The following is an 18,481-nucleotide window of genomic DNA, read 5'->3' on the forward strand; positions in this document are numbered from 1 at the left end:
TTGCTAATGTAATGCAATGGCTGTGATCCCACTTGAGCAATGTGATTTTATAAAAATCCTTCATAGCACTGCTTCAGCAAGAGCTTTTTCAAATCACTAGCGATTAGAAATCACCCCTAGTGGGTTTCTGGACTAAGAGTTGGGCCCCAACATACAGCACAAGTAGACAAATTACAAGGATGGGTAAACGCTAATAAAGACATGACAAAAAGCATACAATTTAAAAATAATTTACTTTTTAATATACAATTAAATAAATGTTATCTTCAACAACAAAAAAAAAACAAAAAAAAAAATAAATGTTGAGGCATTACAACATGGGTTAAACTTGATCTTCAGGGGGTGGGTTATGGATAAGTCATGTTACGTGGTCTTCAGGGGGAAATGAAACTCTGAAAAGTCGGTTACAGTGAACAGATGATGCTCTAAGATCTGAAGATCATCAGGAAAAATAAAGATAATCCTCCAGAACGTACCAGTGTATCACAGACATCACAGGCATTCAAGTTTTATTAAGCAGAGCCAAATTCATTCATCCATTTCTCATATTTCTCCAGGTCTGCAGCAGAAACAGATTTTGAGATTTTCTTTAAGGCCAACTCAAAGTCCGTCATGGTCACCGGCATCTGCAACTCATCCTTTGACAGAGCGCGGATCTGTTCAGGTGACAGGCCCTGGATTCTGCGCCGCATTGCCATCATGGAGGCATCCCTGGAAGACACATTCACATTACAAGGTAGAACTTACAGTTGCCCAGCCTACAGAGATATGGCAAATAATGACAAATAACTAGAATACTGCGTGCACAAGCAGGCCCGGATTTACATCACAGGAGCCTATAGGCATAGATGTCCTGGCACCCTAGACTTCGCCCTCCACGAACCTACAAACCCCTTCCGAACCGCACCACGAGTGTGGCTGGCCCAGCTACCTTCTCCCTTACCATCATAAGTAGCTGCAGGTATCCCTCAGCATTAGGTAGACAGAAGGGCTCTGGAGTCTGAGTCGGAGCAATTTTTGGGTACCTAGAGTCAGTCGGTGGTTTCATAAACTGAGGAGTCGGATGATTTTTGTATCAACTTCACAGCCCAGGTAAGTATTAGGCTAAGGAGTTGGAGTTGAAGAGTCGGAGCAATTTGGGGTACCTAGAGTCAGAGGTTTCATAATCGGAGGAATCCGAGTCGGCTGATTTTTGTACAGGTTCCACAGCCCTGATAGCCAGAGTTACCCTTAGTATTAAGTAGCTATTGGTGCCCCCGACTGAAGAGAGATCTCATCAGTGGAATACTGAGAGCTGGGTGAGTAACCCCTCATTTATGCTCTGCTTCAGTCTCTACATAGTGAAGGAGGGAGGGAAACACTCAGGGAGGGAATGAGACACCTTTCCATCATCAGGGGCCTCTAGGCACGTGCCTAGAGTGCCTTACAGTAAATCCGGCCCTGAGCACAAGCAACCATTAGTAATTCATTTTTTTAACTTACCTTTTTAATGGAACAAGTGAACTTACAGCAGAATTGTATTAAACCAGCCCAAGTTTATTCCCTGTTCAGTCACGTACAGGTACTATAATGCATTACTTACCTGTGGAAATCTGGAACTTCTCTGGCTGGCTTTGCTTACATACACTCCTATCACAACATGTATGCTCTGTACACTGTATGCCAGCTGTATTATTCCTGGAATCTGCATGTGTCCCCATGTCAGGCCGAAATAGGAAATTTGGGCTCCTGAGGCACAGCAGGAGTTTGCGCGCTCGACAGGTGCCAATGCTAATATCGGCTATTAAAGGACATTTAGGTTTTTCCTTGCGCCCCCTATTTGTAGCCACAGTTTGAATAGCGAATGACCCCGCCACTTGCAATTTTATCAAGTGCCCACATTTCTGTTAATATTTATCGTGTGGGTTGGTTAGGCATGGGTGGGGGTGGAGTTAGGGTTAGGCGTGTGTGTGTGGGTGTGTGTGCGTGTGCGTGTGTGTGTGTAAGCCAAAAGGCTGTCTGCACATTGGGTTGATGTGGCTCTGTAAAATGTATAAGCTATAGGCTTGCTGTAAAGCGGATCTGGATGTAGGCCTGGCTTCAGGGGCATAAAAAGATAATTTGCATAATCAGTAGTGATGCATTGTGGGAGACCACAGTTGCTCTCTTAAAGCTGAATTATCACAAATACCTTCTGTTTTAAGAAGGCACATTACATTCTTGCCTAGGTAAGGGCCCTTTTCCACTTTACATCCCCACTGTAAACTTTCCGTACTGCGATCAGGATCTTATCCTTTCTCACCGCGTGCATTTCAACATAAATATTGTCCTTTCAAATGGGTATCATGGCTCAATTGCATTTGAATTTTCCAAGGAGGGGGAAAAAAAATGCGGTACAAATTTTTTGCATTGCCCCAGGAGAGCTGTTACTATGAGATGGAACGCAGGAACAGGAATTAAGCCGTATATGCAGTGCTGGATTCCAGTGATGTATTTGATGACTCCCTCAACTGCTTTTTGTGCACCCACCCGCTGCACCCCCCCCCCCCCCCCTCCGCAAGCACATTGGGAGGACAAGCAAAGAGACACTTAAAGGACCACTATTGTGAAAATCGTAACATTTAAAATACATGTAAACACATACAAATAAGAAGTACAATTCTTCCAGAGTAAAGTGAGCCATAAATTACTTTTCTCCTATGTTGCTGTCACTTACGTATTAGAAGCACTAAGCGAATGGCAGTCACTCCATCCAACTGCCAAAAAAGTGTGCAGCGAGCAGGGAGGCTGGCCAGCATCTTTGTGCAAATCCTTTTTCAGGATTAATGAAGAATAAAGGCCATGCTGAGAATCCCCCATAAAGAGATGGACTAGCCCCAAACCCGTCAGTAATGTCAGATTTCTACTACCTACTGTAAGTGACAGCAACATAGAATAAAAGTAATGTATGGCTCATTTTACTTGGGAGAAATGTACTTCTTATTTATATGCGTTTTAAATTTTAAGATTTTCGCAAAAATTCCTCTTTAAGACAAATCAGGAAAAAAGGGCAAAGGAGCCCTTATGGTAAAAAAACGGCATCGCCATAGGACCCTATTATATGTATTTTATTTTTTTTCGTGATAGTGGTCCTTTAAGCCCCCCCCCCCCCCAAAAAAAATCCGCTTCCTGCAGCTGTCCGGTGCCCTCGCAGTCACGATCACGGTCTTCTACGCGTTCCCGTCCACAATAGTGTCCTGTGCAGGGCGCTATTGTGGATGGGAACGCGTAGAAGGAGACACGTGGCAATGCCTGTGCAGGCGCAGTAAGCCTGTCGGCCGAAAGTGTAACTAGCTGGCGCAGGGGACAGGAGGATCCGATCATGACTGCGAGGGCACCAGACAGATGCAGGAGGCTGGTAGAAGCCACAGGTGAGCCCCAGGTGATTTTATTTTGTTGGCTTAAGGATCCCTTTAACTCGTGTCTGATCTGAAAATCGAAATGCGACAAGCAGAAAAGGGCCCTAAATGACTTTTTTTGTTAAGCCTAGAAACATCCTGTTAACCTGTTAAAGTGAACAACGTCTCTGCGGGAGGAACAGCTTTCTTTATTGAGAACAGACTCGCTAAAGATTTAAAAAAAAAAATCTGCCTGGGATATTAAATACATAATTACATTTCTAAGAAAGCCCGAGCAGATGATTAATCAGGCAGATGTGCTCAGGATGGCTAACAGACTGCGGAGTAATGTACAATTATTGTTTCGTCCAGTGAGATTTCACCTTTCTCATAAGAAAGACTAATGAATTGAGCATTACAATAAAAGGGATATTACAAATTAACATGGTGTGCATTACAGCGCTTTGTGTCTAACTCCCGGACATCCCGTTTTCACACACTGAGGAATGTGAATGGAGTACTTTGTAGGAATTGCTTTATAATGATCTCTTGGAGGAATACCTGTCTGATCGGAGGTCAATGGTACACTTCAGTAGAACATGAATAGGACGCATTTGTGATCACAGAGGACACACAGCCTGCTTGCTGAATGACTGTTATCTCTACACGGGCTTTCATCCGGTCCTGGCCTCTGCAACTAAAGCTCTCTAGTTGCCAACATTCTCATCTCCTGAACGGCACTCGACAAAGTGCTTATACGAACATGAAACCAGTTGGGATACGGCTGTGATCCTGCTGTCATCTTTTTCGGTTTTACATGCCAGAATAAAAGTTAAAGTCAACCAAGCACCATTTTTAGCACCCAGGGCATCTCAATGGCACATCACATATACATGCCAATAAAGTGGCTCATTAACAGGGGTGCTCTGATACCCCTTTTCAAAATCCGAATTTATCCGGATCCGGATACCCAAATATCAGATCCGGATCAGATATCCGGATCCGAACGTTCTGATATCAACGTTCATATGGATATCCGAACGCATTATCCGGGCGGATTCGGATATCCGGATAGAAAAACCGGAAGTGGCCTATAAATAGCTTCCAAAACGTTTTTGAGGTAAATGATGCATGTAGCATCATGTTTTTTTAAAGGGAAACACTAATTTGTTATGTGGGGAGTTAAAAATACAAAAAAAATGGCTGTAAGTTAACATCAGGAGTAGGTTTCAGACAGCGGTCGTGCAGCCCACATTGTGTCCAAAATCCAACCGCACATCTGGGACATGACAGTTTTCAGCTCAGACACCTCCAAAAAAATTACACAGCAATTGTGTTTAGACAGTTCACCATGGTACCTAGTGTTGGTACAACGGCACAGTAAAACATTAGGAGAGGTTCCAGGAAGCGGTCGTACTGCCGCAGTTGGGGCCTCCCCACAACTCGGACAGCACAGATACCTCCCCAAAAAAATTACACAGCAACTGTGTTTACATAGATCTCCATGGCACCTAGTGTGTTGGTACCACGGCTGTAAAAATTTTTTGAACCAGGCTTATGACTCAAAACGGAGTCTGGAGGTTGTGGTGGTAAAGGGTGGTAAGGCAGGCATAGTGATTTCCAGCCACCTCATTTCTCCCTCTTGCCAACAACAGGGGCCAGGAATTCACCAACCACCAGAGCCTGGTTTATTTTGAGAAACGTCAGTCTGTCCACAGACTGGGTGGACAGACGAGAGCGCTTCTCAGTGACCACGCCACCGGCCGCACTGAAGCACCTTTCGGACAGCACGCTGGAAGGGGGGCAAGCAAGGACTTCCAGGGCATACTGAGCCAGCTCGCTCCAAATATCCAGGTGCTTGACCCAGTAAGCCAAGGGGTCCACAGGGGTGTCGCGCTCAAGCCCGCTGTAGGACCCCATGTAGTCTGCCACCATCTGGGTCAGGCTTTGATAGCCACATGCTGCTGCAGGCACCTCCTCAGTCGGCAGCTGTACTGGCGTGATGTACAGTGCCTTTGTGAGAGACAGGAGGTTTGATGGGCGCCTACTGCTGATGGACGCAGGCACCTGCTGCTGTGCTGGCTGGACTGTGACAGCGGGGGGAGAGGGGGGGGGGTCTGGGGGAAGGCTTCCTCTAAGCGCCGAACCAGGGACCGCTGCATGTCCCTCATTCGCCGCACAGGGTCTCCTCCTGCAGGCAGGAACTGATGCAGCTTCCCCTTCAGCCGTGGGTCCAGCATCAGGTTGATCCACATGTCCTCCCGAGCATGCATCTGCTTGACCCTTGGGCCACTCCGCAGGCACTGCAGCATGTGCGCTGCTATGGGGAAAAGGGCTGCCATCTCTGCCGACGCATACTCTGAATCATCACCCCCAGTGCTGTCCTCCCCTCTGATTCCTGAGCCTCCCCCTGCTCTCTCCAGCCCTGCAGCTGCACTTGGCCGTGCCCCCTCATCTTCAAGGTCAGAGACCTCCAAGTCCTCAAACTCTTCAACCTCCTCCTCCTGACACACAGAGGTGGACTGTGAAGGTTGCTGCTGCTGCTCCTGCAGGTTCAAGGCTGCCTCTCCCACTTCCAGCAGAGCATCAAGGGCCTTGTCCAGCATGCACACCATGGTCACCCACTCACACAGCGACGCACGGTCCCGGCTGACCATGTGGGTGGCCTCCAGGAAGGGTGCCAGCATCAAGCACACCAGCTGCATTTTTTCCCACTCTGCATTCAGGATGATGTCCGGGAGGTGGGTGGTGCCGGTCCCGAAACACGGTGGCGTCCGCGGTGGCTCTGGCCAGGTATAGGTTGACAGCCTGCCTCTGTTCAACCAGACACTCTAACATGGCCAGGGTGGAGTTCCATCGTGTTGCAACATCAATAATGAGCCAGTGCCGTGGAAGGTTCAGCTCCAGCTGCATGGCTCCAGGGCCGCTGAGGCACCGCCTGAGCGCTGGAAATAACCCACCGGTTTCCGAACCGCTTTCAAAAGTGGGTCCATCCCCTGGTAGGTGCTCAGAAATTTCTGCACCACCAGGTTCAGGACGTGGGCTAGACAGGGGATGTGGGTGAGGTCTCCCTGGTGGATGGCAGAAACCAGGTTGGTCCCATTGTCGGACACCACCTCTCCGACTCTGAGGCCTCTGGGGGTCAGCCAACTACTCTCCTGCTCTTGGAGTTTGTCCAGTACATGGTATGCCATCAGTATGTGCTTACCCAGGCTGACCATCTCCAGCAGCGCTTGGCAGTGGCGGGTCTTCACACTGCTGCTGAGGCGGGGCGTTTGGCGGCGGCGGGTTTGCCAGAGGGTGAAACCGGACTAGAGGAACCTGCTGCGGGGTGGCACCACCCACTGGATTGCTGCTGTGCCTGATGCTGCTGTCCCCTCCTCACCCCCTTCCACCAAACTGTCCCAGTGCGCCGTGAAGGACAGATAGCGGCCTGTCTCAAACCTGCTGCTCCAGAAGTCCATGGTCACATGGACCCGTTTACCCACCGCATGATCCAGCCCACGCTCCACGTTGGCCATCATGAAGCGGTGCAGTGCTGGGATGGCTGTGCGTGAGAAGTAGTGCCGAATGGGTATTATCCAATCCGGAGCTGCGCTCTGCATGAGCGCACGCATGTCGCTCCCCTCCTGCACAAAGGAGTACGGGAGGGGCTGGGAGGACACGGCCCGTGCAAGCAGGCCATTCAGCTGGCGGATGCGACGGCTGCTGGTAGGCTGAGCCCTGACCACAAAGGACTCGCTCAAAAGGGTCTGTTGGCGGTTTTTGGTTGCACGGGAAGAGGAGGGAGCAGAGGAGGCCACTGGGGAGGACTGGCTGCCTGAACAGGCCTCAGTGTCAGCAGGAGTGGCACTGGCAAAGAGGGTTCTGGTGGTGCTTTTGGTTGGAACACTGCCAGCGCCTGCTTCCTTCAGCCTCTTGAACTCCTCATGCTCGTGAAAATGTTTGTTGGCCAGGTGGTTGATGAAGCTGGAGGTTCCGTAGTTGGAGGGGTTGAAACCTCTGCTCAGCTTCACCTGGCACACGTTACAAGTGACGAACTTGCTGTCCACTGAGGGCAGATCAAAAAACTGCCAGATTGGAGATTGTAATTTTCCCTTACGCTCCGATTGGGCTGCTGCTGCTTTTTTTCTCCCTGCGGTGGTTGGCCCTGCGGTGGTTGGGGCCTGGGGTTGAGTGGTGCGGCTGGTGGTAGCGGCAGAAGATGAAGCAGCAGGCTATGGGTCCCGCTTTCCACACCCACTGCTGCTCCTGCCAATGTCAGCGATGCTGATCCTCTGTGCCAGACCCATGGATGTATCCTCCTCCTCAGACTCAGAGCCAACATCCCCCTCCTGTGGTTGGTAGTCACGATCCAGCAAGTCGTCATCATTATTATCATCATCATACGCCCCCTCCTCAAACAATTGCTGGGATGTTGATGACGACCCAAACTCCTCTTCTTCTGAAAACCTCAGGCAAGGAATCCCCTCCAACAATCACCGTCACCATCTTTGACTCCTCCACAAACCCCAGTGTGGCCAGAATGACCTTCTCAAAGTCAGTGGTAACAGCCCTGATTGCGCTCGTGGTGTCTGGACTACAGAGCGCGCTGACTGAGGGTAGGCTGCCCACTGGGGTCGACATGATGACCGACGAGACCCCATGCACTGCTGGGAGGCTGCTGCTGCTCCTGCGAACAGGAGTGGTGGTGGGGGTGGAGGTGTCTGTTGTAGAGCTGGTGGTGGCCTGCTCATCCACCATCAGCTGTATCACAGGCTCAGCGTCTTTCTCCTCCAATTTGCGGCGCCAACCCTGCTGAAAAATGGGCGCTAAACGCTGCTGAGCATCTGCGGCATGACTCCCCCTATAAGCTGGGCGCCCAGTGCGTCCACGGCCAGTGGCTAGCGGCGGAATGGACACTAGTGCGGCAGAACTGCTGGCGGTGACGGTGCCAGCAATGCTCCCTCTCTTCGTGCCCTTGATGCCCTTCCCCCGGGTGCCAGTGTCAGCAGACATAGTGCAAGTTTGTGTGCTGATGATGTCACCAGATGGATGGGATGTGGGGTACTTGCACTTTATTGATATTGGTGTTGGACTTTGATAAATCAGCACGGGGGGTGACAGACAACTGAGTAGAAGAAGAAAACAGTGTGCACACTAACGGACGGTCTATCTGTCACACACACTGACAATCAGCAGCGCAGCAGAAATGCAGTGATCTGTAGTAGTAAGCTAACACAGACACTAGTACTAATCTCTAACAACTAAGCACTACAGTAATAACTACACAGTAACACAGTAATCCCTATGCCCTAAACTATGCTGTAGCTAAGGCAATATAGCACAGGCCTGGCCTGTGTGCACAAACAGCACACACACAGACACCTAACTAGCAGAGCTGCTGCAGGCCGCAGCAGAGACTGTCACAGACACACACACACTAACTAAAATGATAATACAACAAACTAGCTAAACAACAATAAAAGAGTGGTATAGTACAGGTGTTAATGTGCAAAAATGCTGGGTTTAACAGTAGAAAGCACTTGCTTTAACCAAACAGCACTGGAGTGTCTCTCTCAGTGTGCAGTCAGCAAGGACGAGTTCCCTCAACATGGCCACCTCTTTAAATACAGGGGGTGGGGGGGGGCTGGCCAGAGTTCCCCTCTGTGATTGGTTGTTAGGGCTTCTGCTGTGAGCCCTCTAATTCACTCAATGACGTCATCTCCTTAGTTACAGTATTTGGATTCGGATATCCGCAGATATCCGGGTATGCGACCAAATATCCCAAATTTCCACAGAAATCCGGAATCCGAATCGGATAGCTGAAAAAAGTCCCGATATCCAGGTTACCCGTATATCCAGAATCCGGATGAGCATCCCTGCTCATTAATAAAAAAAAAAAAAAAAAAAAAAAAAAAAAAAAAAAAAAAAAAACTTATTTTACCTTTTCTTTTTACATTTAAAAGTTTAGCAGAGGCTTTTATTACCCTATTTCCAAAGTCTGCAGAAGTTTCAGGCAAAAAAAGAATGATTTTAATAATTTTAGCTGGGCGCCATCACGCTGCATGTAGCCGTAATTCGGGGCTCTGGCGGTCTGGCGGTCCCCGAATTACATCTCCCTCTGAGTAGCGACAACTCAGAAGGGAACTAGTATTCAACGCCGCCTCAGAGTTTAGCAGCATCAGGGAGAGCAGTCATTTGGCTCTCCCTGCGCTGAAATGAACAGCGCCGCCACAGTATGTACTCCTTCGCACCTTGCCCTGGATAAATAAGGGCAGCAAGAAGGGGAGGGGGGAATATGGCAGCTCCTATAGCCATTAACAACCAGGAAAAAAAGTGGCGCTTGGTCCCCTTTAAAGCTGCTCTAAACCTCCTCCGCCCAACATTCTGTGAGACAAATAACCCCAGACAGACAGAAATATTCTCTCTCCTTTAACGTTTGCGGTGTGCCCAGGTAGCGTGCATCTTCAATAGGAGGATGCAGAAACATTTTGGAAATTACATTTTCACAGGGGGGTCCCATGGTTTGTTGTTACGCTCCTGACCAGAACCAATGCGGATAAACTTAGCACAAGCTTCTTTATGCAACAAAGAGAAACCAAAAATGCTGAAGTGAAAACCTCTGTCTTTATTGCGGTGCTCCTGGACTTATCCGATTTACCGTCCAAATGAACACACCAGACTGCGCTAGATGAATAGTGATTGAAAAATCCCCTAGAAGATCACTACATGTTTCCCCCCTAGAACAGGGGCTTCGTCAGGGGAGGACCTCAGTGAAAGTGCTGAGGGCAGAATAGTGCTGATGCTAAGGGGCTGTAGTAGAAGGTGCTAAAAACAAATAAAAAATGGCAGGAAATGCATTTGACTGGCCCAATTACAAGACTCATACGATTTGCATGCAACCTAGAGTTATTTTCATATCACTGATTTTCTTTAGTATTGACTATCCAGAACTCAACAAACTTACAAACTATTACCACTTCTATAAATCAGAACCATTTAAAAAAAATTAAAATATGTCTAAATCTTCAAACTAGACGTGTAGGAAAGCCTACAATTTGATAAGAATTAGAGAGGGACATCATTGCAAGACAGCCTTCCACTCGTCTTGGCCACTATGAGAACAATAATGCCAGTGCGCAATCCTACAATCAACTTTCAACATGTTGCAAACAACATCTTCTTCAGTGTTGTAGATCTGTTTATAGTTGGTTAGTTAAATGACATATGTATCTTCTTTTCTTCTGCTGAAGAACACAAGTGTTACATTAAGAAAGTCCTAACCTGTGGCCTATATTTCGAACGTGAAATATGAGAGTCCAGGAAAGACACTATTGTAAGTCCTCAGTTTGATCATCTCCACTCTGGTTTCACCAAGAACACTCAAAACATTTCTACCATGCCATTATGGCCGATCCCTTCAGGTAAGGTAATGCAATAATTTATTGGATTTGTCCATTTTCTATAGACTTTTCAGCCTATATAGACTTTTCAGCCTCACACACTCACCTAGGTTTCCATTGGTATGAGGAAACCCAGAAATCAATTAAGAAGATCAAATCTCTCCACTACAGCACAAATTTTACCCCATTCACACCCATCTTTGCCTTACCCTGGAGGTAGATATCTCATAAATTGCAGTCTGCGGCTGCTTCCTGTCAATTCACGGCGGGGGGCTCCGTGAATAGCCTGCGGGCCGCCGATGGCGGCTCGCAGGCTAAATGTAAACACAAGCGGAAACAGGGGCGTAGCAATAGGGGTTGCAGAGGTAGCGACCGCATCGGGGCCCTTGGGCCAGAGGGGCCCCGAAGGGCCCTCCCTCAACTACAGTATTAGCTCTCTATTGGTCCTGTGCTCATAATACTCACTTCTATAGGTACTTTGAATAGTGGTAATTATTAACAAGCTATTCCCCATGCCCTTCTTGCACCTCTGACACTGTTGTTGCCATTGACAGGTTTTGATGCGCCGTATCAATTGTTACGTATAGAGTGCTTGGGGGGCCCCATTGTAAAACTTGCATCGGGGCCCACAGCTCCTTAGCTACGCCACTGAGCGGAAATAATCCGCTTTGTTTACATTGTACGGCGCTGCTGCGCAGCAGCGCTGTAAGGCAGATCAGCGATCCCCGGCCAATCAGCGGCCGGGGATCGCCGCCATGTGACAGGGGACAGCCTGTCACTGGCTGCACAGGACGGATAGCGTCCTGTGCAGCCCGGTTCACCAGGGGGGGCCAGGTAGGAGAGGGAGGGGGAGGATTTCACCGCGGAGGGGGGCTTTGATGTGCCCCCCCCCCCGCAACACCCGGCAGACAGGAGCGATCAGACCTCCCCAGCACATCATCCCCCTAGTGGGGAAAAAAGGGGGGCGATCTGGTCGCTCTGCCTGCACCCTGATCTGTGCTGGGGGCTGCAGAGCCCACCCAGCACAGATCAGCTAAAACAGCGCTGGTCCTTGAGGGGGGGTAAAGGGTGGGTCCTCAAGTGGTTAAAGAGGAACTGTCGCGAAAATCTTAAAATTTAAAACACATACAAATAAGTACATTTCTCCCAGAGTAAAATGAGCCATAAATTACTTTTCTCCTATGTTGCTGGCACTTACAGTAGGTAGTAGAAATCTGACATTACCGACAGGTTTTGGGTTAGTCCATCTCTTCATGGGGGATGCTCAGCATGGCCTTTAATCTTTATAAAGACATTCCCTGAAAATGATTAATACAAAGATGCTGGCCAGCCTCCCTGTTTGTTGTACACTATTTTGGCAGCTGGACGGAGCAACTGCCATTCACTAAGTGCTTTTAAAAATAAAGAAAACCCTGAGAACCCCCTATTGAGAAGATGGGCTAGTCCAAAATCTGTCGGTAATGTCAGATTTCTACTACTTACAGTAGTGACAGCAACATAGGAGAAAAGTAATTTATGGCTAATTTTACTCTGGGAGAAATGTACTTATTTGTATGTGTTTTAAATTTTAAGATTTTCGCGACAGTTCCTCTGTAAGGCCACCAGAAATAAAGATGGTCAATCAGTTGCAAATAATTCTGGCTTACGTGAAAATTTAGTGAAAATTGGATTTTTTTTCCACATTGACATCTGATTGGCTTCCTGCACATGGGGGATTGCCTTGTAAAGTATGACTCCTTCTGTGACCTGGACTGTTTGACTTTGTCCCCTTTGCTCCGACCCTTGGCTAGTTCCGCAACTTGCTCTACTTGCTGCCTGCCCAGACTTTGGCCTGTTCTTCAACTATGTTGTATCTGCTGCCTGTCCTGATCTCAGACTATTCTCAGATTAAGATTTGTGTGCTGCCTCACTCAACCATTTGCTTGACCTTTCAAATTCCACAATTCTTGCTGCCAACTAGTGATGGTCAAGTAGATGCAAATAACTTTGAGTTGATGCAAATGTATGCACATTTATGCAGCTTGAAAATTAACCGAATTTTACCTTAGCAGGATTTAATTGGTTCACTTTCAAGCTGCATAAATTTGCATCAACTCGATGTTATTTGCATCTACTTCACCATCACTACTGACACCTCAGATCCAAGCCTGCCTTTGTACAAAAATATCGGCTCTACCTTAAAGGGAACCTTAACTGAACGGGGGTTAAAGAGTTTCACTTACCTGGGGCTATTACCAGCCCCCTGCAGCAGTCCTGTGCCCTCGGAGCCGCTCTGGAACCCTCCGGTCCCCCACTGTCACTTAGTTTCGTTTTTGACGACTCACCAGTCGGCCGGCCGCCATGCGTATTATTGGACGCATTCCCTACTGCAATTAGCGCTGTTGCGGACCGTAACGCGTACAAAAATACGCGTTGCCGCATTCCGCAACAGCGCTAATTGCAGTAGGGAATGCATCCAATAATACGCATGGCGGCCGGCGGACTGGTGAGTCATCAAAAATGAAACTAAGTGACAGCGGGGGACCAGAGGGTTCCAGAGCGGCTGCGAGGGCACAGGACTGCTGCAGGGGGCTGGTAATAGCCCCAGGTAAGTGAAACTCTTTACCCCCCCGTTCAGTTAAGGCTCCCTTTAACCTTCTTCCATTACAGAGCCTTGCTCACGTAAAGCTGAATACTAGCTAATGCTTTATTTTTAAAGAGGCAAGTATCCTACAAATTCTATGTCGGAGTTTGTTGCAATGTTTGTATGTTTGGTAAAGAGGTATACAATGCTAAAGAATTCTCCTATCCCACCTGCAAACATTTGTTATATCAGCTCCAGAATATCCCTCAATTTTCTCTGCGATAACATCCAAGTTTACTCCAGCATCAAGCTCAACTTCTCGTAGGTTAATCTTCAAAAGTTCAGCTCTTCCGGCAGCTGAAACAGAAGAGGAAGAAGAAGTTTACTTTCTACATGTTCTTTAAGCGAAAAACCGTACCAACTTCAACAAAAGAACACAGTCTTACATGGAATGACTTCAGCCAGATTTACATTGGAAAGTATATGCTGAGCTTTGCTAATGTCCATTACAGGGAACCCAAAGTGTCAGGAATGTGGAGGCTGCCTTCTTCATTCTCAAACAATGCCAGTTGCCCGACTGAGATGATCATCCTTGACTGATGCATTGTGATGATCAAAAAGATGCAAATATTTTTTATGCAAATGTATACAGCTTGAAAATTTAAAAATCAATTTAAACCTTGGTGGGACTTGATTGGTCTATTTTCAAGCTGCAAAATTTTGCATACAAACTTACGTAGTCCTGTATGAACTCAGAAATATTTGCATCGCATTGATTATCCCTAATAATACACTGTCCCAGAATGAGCATGCAGATCAGATGCTTTGACTCTGGTCTGACTCCACTGGCTGCATTGCTTGTTGTATGACAGCTGGCAACTGTCATTGTTTAAAAGGGAAGTGTCTCTCCACTCCTCTGAATTCAAGTTCCATTTATGGCCCCATTCCTGCCTTTTTTTTAGTCTTCCACAGAGTAGGTAAAGGTTATAACTTCTGCTATATTGTTTTTGTTGTCTGTATTCCCACTGAGGAAATTCTTCTTTGCCACCTTCCCTGGGACCCCAAATACTTAAAGCAAAACTATGCAATACAATACAAAACAATAACATTTGCTCTGAAAGATTAGCCACAGCATGATAACCTTTAGGGAGAAAAAGATTTTCATTACAATTTATGGAAATCCTAAAAAAAAAAAAAAATCCTTAAGCTTTAACTTGCTATCAACTATCCTGGGAGCACTCAAAAAAGTCTTAAAGGGAACCTAAATTGAGAGGCATATGGATCTTTCCATTGAAACAATACCAGTTCATGGCATCCTGCTGATCTCTTTGGCTGCAGTAGTGGCTGAATCACACACCTGAAAAAAAGCATGCAGCTAATCCAGTCTGACTGGTAGTCAGAGCACCTGATCTGCATGCTTGTTCAGGGGCTGTGGCTAAAAGAATCAGAGACACAGGATCAGCAGGAGAGTCAGACAACTGGTATTATTTTAAAAGAAAAAATCCATATCCTTCTCAGTTTAGGTTCCCTTTAAGTGTTTGTTGTGCAGGCAGGAAGCTGAGGAGCTCTGATTTACAGCTGCTGATTAGAGCTAATTGGACCCTTTGATCTGTCTAAACAAACAGCACACAGTGAGGAGAATTTCTTTAGCAACCATATGTGGAATAAAGACTTTTCATTGAGTGCTGTGCAAGAGTTTTGGGCCCGCTTAACACCTAGACCTAGTGGGTCACTATGAGCTATCTCGGTCCTCTGCTGACTTTACATTATGCAAACCTTAGCTTATTTTTTGCAAAGGACGTAGTAGGATTACAATAACCTTGATTTTACCAAGATGACTACATTCCAAACTAACAGCACGAAGGTAGCGAACCCACATGGGCTTTCAGAATCAATGGCACTCCTACTGTTAACACCATGCTACCAACTTTCCACAGCAAAGGCAAGTACACGAGTGCTAGATATAGAAGCACTAAATATCATGGCCCATCATCAATCAAAATCATATCACAAAATCAGATGCCCTGATCTCTAACTGCAAATGAATGATCTAGTCATTTCATCCAAATATGACTTATGATCATTGGAAATTGCTAGATGCAAATGGGCTTGGTATAAAATGACTATCAGAAATTGTCTTGTAATTAGTGATAATGATTTTGAAGATGTAACGGTAATTATCAGGCGTATCGCAGATATGAAAAAAGATGCGCTATTTCCAGCAGCCTCATGCTCATTAATGCTCTATCCTACGCCGCCGCATTGTGTGTTCATTATTTAACACTTATCACAATGATAATCACACGTTATGCGACAGATTAATATGGACAATCCTCATGATGCATTGCTGGACTACTCAATGTTATCACGTTATCTTTTAATATTCCTGAGAATCGCGAGCGCATTAATAAGGTTGTCATGTTTTCACACAAAGACCTTGTACAAGGTTACACCTGGGGAAACAAAGACTGTATAGACATTTCCTACTGACTAGGCTTGCAGTGGAAATTTGAGAAATTTATGTCAAATGAGAAAGGCATTCTGGGATGCAGGAGTCAAATTAAATCCAGACTGGTACTCCAAATAAGGCCAAAAAAACCTTCAATAGAGTTATCTCATTTAAGATAAGTGTGCTGCGTTTGACCTCAGTCGGCAGAACTTATCGTGCTGTAAATTCTTGGAATGCTTTGAGGTCTCTCTCTGCTAGCAGAAAATATAGAAACTGAAAGCAGAAGTCCTCTATTATTGTCTCATACTGCTCCTAGTGACAAGTGCCCATAATACACATTTCATCAGTACTAATTAGAAGCAAAGAAATATAACAAGTAAGAAATAAAAAAAATGGGCTAAAATAAATTGGCCTGAAGCACTTTCAAGCCTCTAAATAAATTGGCTGCTAAAGGGTTAAAGAGGAGCTTTTGCGGAATGTAACTTAATGGTTAAGAGTAATTAAAGATTGGAATATTTAAAAACAAAAAGTTATTTTATCATGAAATAATTATAAGGCCAAAAATGCGCATATCTACAAGAATTGCAGTTGGGTAATCAGCTACACCTTATTGCTTTGTGTCAGAACGCTTTTTGAAGCTGCTCAGGAGGAGTAACGATTAGAGGAGCTCACAGCCTCCCTGATATATCATACATAATTAACCAGAACCAATCACTTCAAAAATAGTGACTGGCCAATCAGGATGTGGGCTGTGTCCTATCAGACCTGATAAAAGACTGCTACAGTGTGAGCTCCAATTACAAGCTGCAACAGCACACTGAACTGAAAAGTAAACAGAGGCCAAAAACACTATTCGGCTGAGGAAATAATCTGGATAACAAGACAGGGCTGCAAAGTTCAAATGGCTACTTGTTTTGTTGTACAGCTGAATGAAGCAGATTTTACATCAGTTCAGGCTCAGAAATTCAGCCCTTAAAAGCGGAATATAACCCTGCATTTCAACTTTGCTCTAAAACATTATTTACAGCATATTATATGCAAAAAGCATTTTTTTTTTTTTTTACTAGACCAGCATTGGAAGGGTTAAACACAGAGGTTTCAAGTTCCGTGGAGAGATATGCAGAAGTTCAGATAGATACATTCTATTTAGTTAGATGTATCTATTGATAAACTTTACACACTCTTTGGCTGTCCTCCAACTCCTTCTCAGTGAGAGAGATGAGTCACATGCCACACTTAGATACATTTATGTAAACAAAATGTATCTATTTCAGGTTCAGATGCGTCTGCAGAAACCTCCAGGAACTTTAAAGCCCTGTGTAACCCTTCCAATGCTGGTCTAGTAAAAAAAAAATGCTGGTTACATATAATATACTGTAAATAATGTTTTAGAGCAAAGTTGAAATGCAGGGTTATATTCCGCTTTAAACTGTAAAGAAAAATATGCAGCTCCAGGAATGTTTGATTTACCATCAGTACAAAACATACAAATTAATTATCTCGTAAGTATATCTTCAGTTAAGGTTCACTTTCAAATGAGCCCCTAATAATGAATGTGATATGGTTGCATTATTAGTTCTAAAGAGCAGAAAAATGTAATCTCTTCAGTTCAGATAAGATACACACTTGTACTCTGTATCAAAATCAGTGACGCCCAAAGTCTGGCCAGCAAGCCATTTGTGGCCCGCAGAGCCTTTCCCAGTGGCCCCCAATGTTTTTAAAAGTGTTAAATGGCATGCGCCCCCTTGACCACCCAAATAGCCCCACCCCCTCCCATGACGTAGCCCTGCCCCTTTGCATGGTAGCTCCACCCCCACTCCACGTGACAGCATTTTGCCGCTGGGGTTGATGGGGCAGAGGATCATAGGCTTCAGCATGCTACAGCATGTGAAGGCAGTGGAGTGCCAGCCCAGAAGTAAGGAATGACTGCAGAAGAAGAGTGACTGCACTGGAGCAGGTATGTACTGTATGTGTGTATGTATGTGTATATATGCATGTATGTGTGTGTGTATCCGTGTGTGTGTGTATCCAAGTGTGTGCTTGAGGGTCCTTTTAATGCTAATGTGCGGTGCTGTCCGTTATGACATATGATTTGGTGGAGCACTAATATATGTCTGTGCTAATTTTGGTTGAAAGCGGAGCTTCACTTCAAGTTAGTTTGGTGTGTCTGTGAGGAAAGTAAAGATGTTATTTTGAGGAGTGACTCAGTGAAGAGCAGGTTTTGCTCCACTTAGAGAATGTAGGTCTCCTAAAAGAAAGAAGATCCTAATATGAAAGCTTTCCACTGTTATGAACCGCTATTTATACAAGGGGCCGCTATTCATACCAGCAGAGTTGATAGAGGCTCAGTGCTGCCTGAATAGGATTCTGTATGAAGAGAGGTAAATGGAGCAACTATTGCTTTACATAAGTAAGGCTGACAAAGAAAATGAATTCTCATAAAATCCAGAAAGCATGGTGTTCAGAAGGCTGCTGTCATTTGTATAGAACAGAAGGTTAAGACAAATTAGGGAAAAAAGCACAGGAGCACTAATGGTAAAAAAAACAGCAGAGCAGTGCTTTTCAGCGCTGCTAGATTTGGGCGCAGCCGGCGCCTCCATAGACTACAATAGGAATCACTCCTATTGTAGCGCTCAGTGAGTAACGTCGGCTCCGTCAGAAGACGGAGCCGAGGTTGCTTAAAAAACACAATAATTCGGCCTACAGCAATCGCTGGAAGCAGAATTAT

General features: G+C 45.9%; 1 protein-coding gene across 1 annotated transcript in view; it reads right to left on the reverse strand.

Moving 5' to 3' along the window:
- Positions 1-214: 214 nt before the first annotated feature.
- The window catches only part of KATNAL1 (katanin catalytic subunit A1 like 1), a 117,719-nt gene continuing 99,452 nt past the window's right edge, over positions 215-18,481 (reverse strand). Inside the window, exons 10-11 of the mRNA XM_068265017.1 lie at positions 13,535-13,661; positions 215-711 (exon numbers count right to left, since the gene is read on the reverse strand). Of these exons, the coding sequence (XP_068121118.1) occupies positions 513-711; positions 13,535-13,661 (326 nt within the window). The 3' untranslated portion in view covers positions 215-512. The remainder of the gene's footprint in view (positions 712-13,534; positions 13,662-18,481) is intronic.

This window comes from Hyperolius riggenbachi, chromosome 2 (genome assembly GCF_040937935.1).
Source record: "Hyperolius riggenbachi isolate aHypRig1 chromosome 2, aHypRig1.pri, whole genome shotgun sequence".
Taxonomy (NCBI): Eukaryota; Metazoa; Chordata; class Amphibia; order Anura; family Hyperoliidae; genus Hyperolius; species Hyperolius riggenbachi.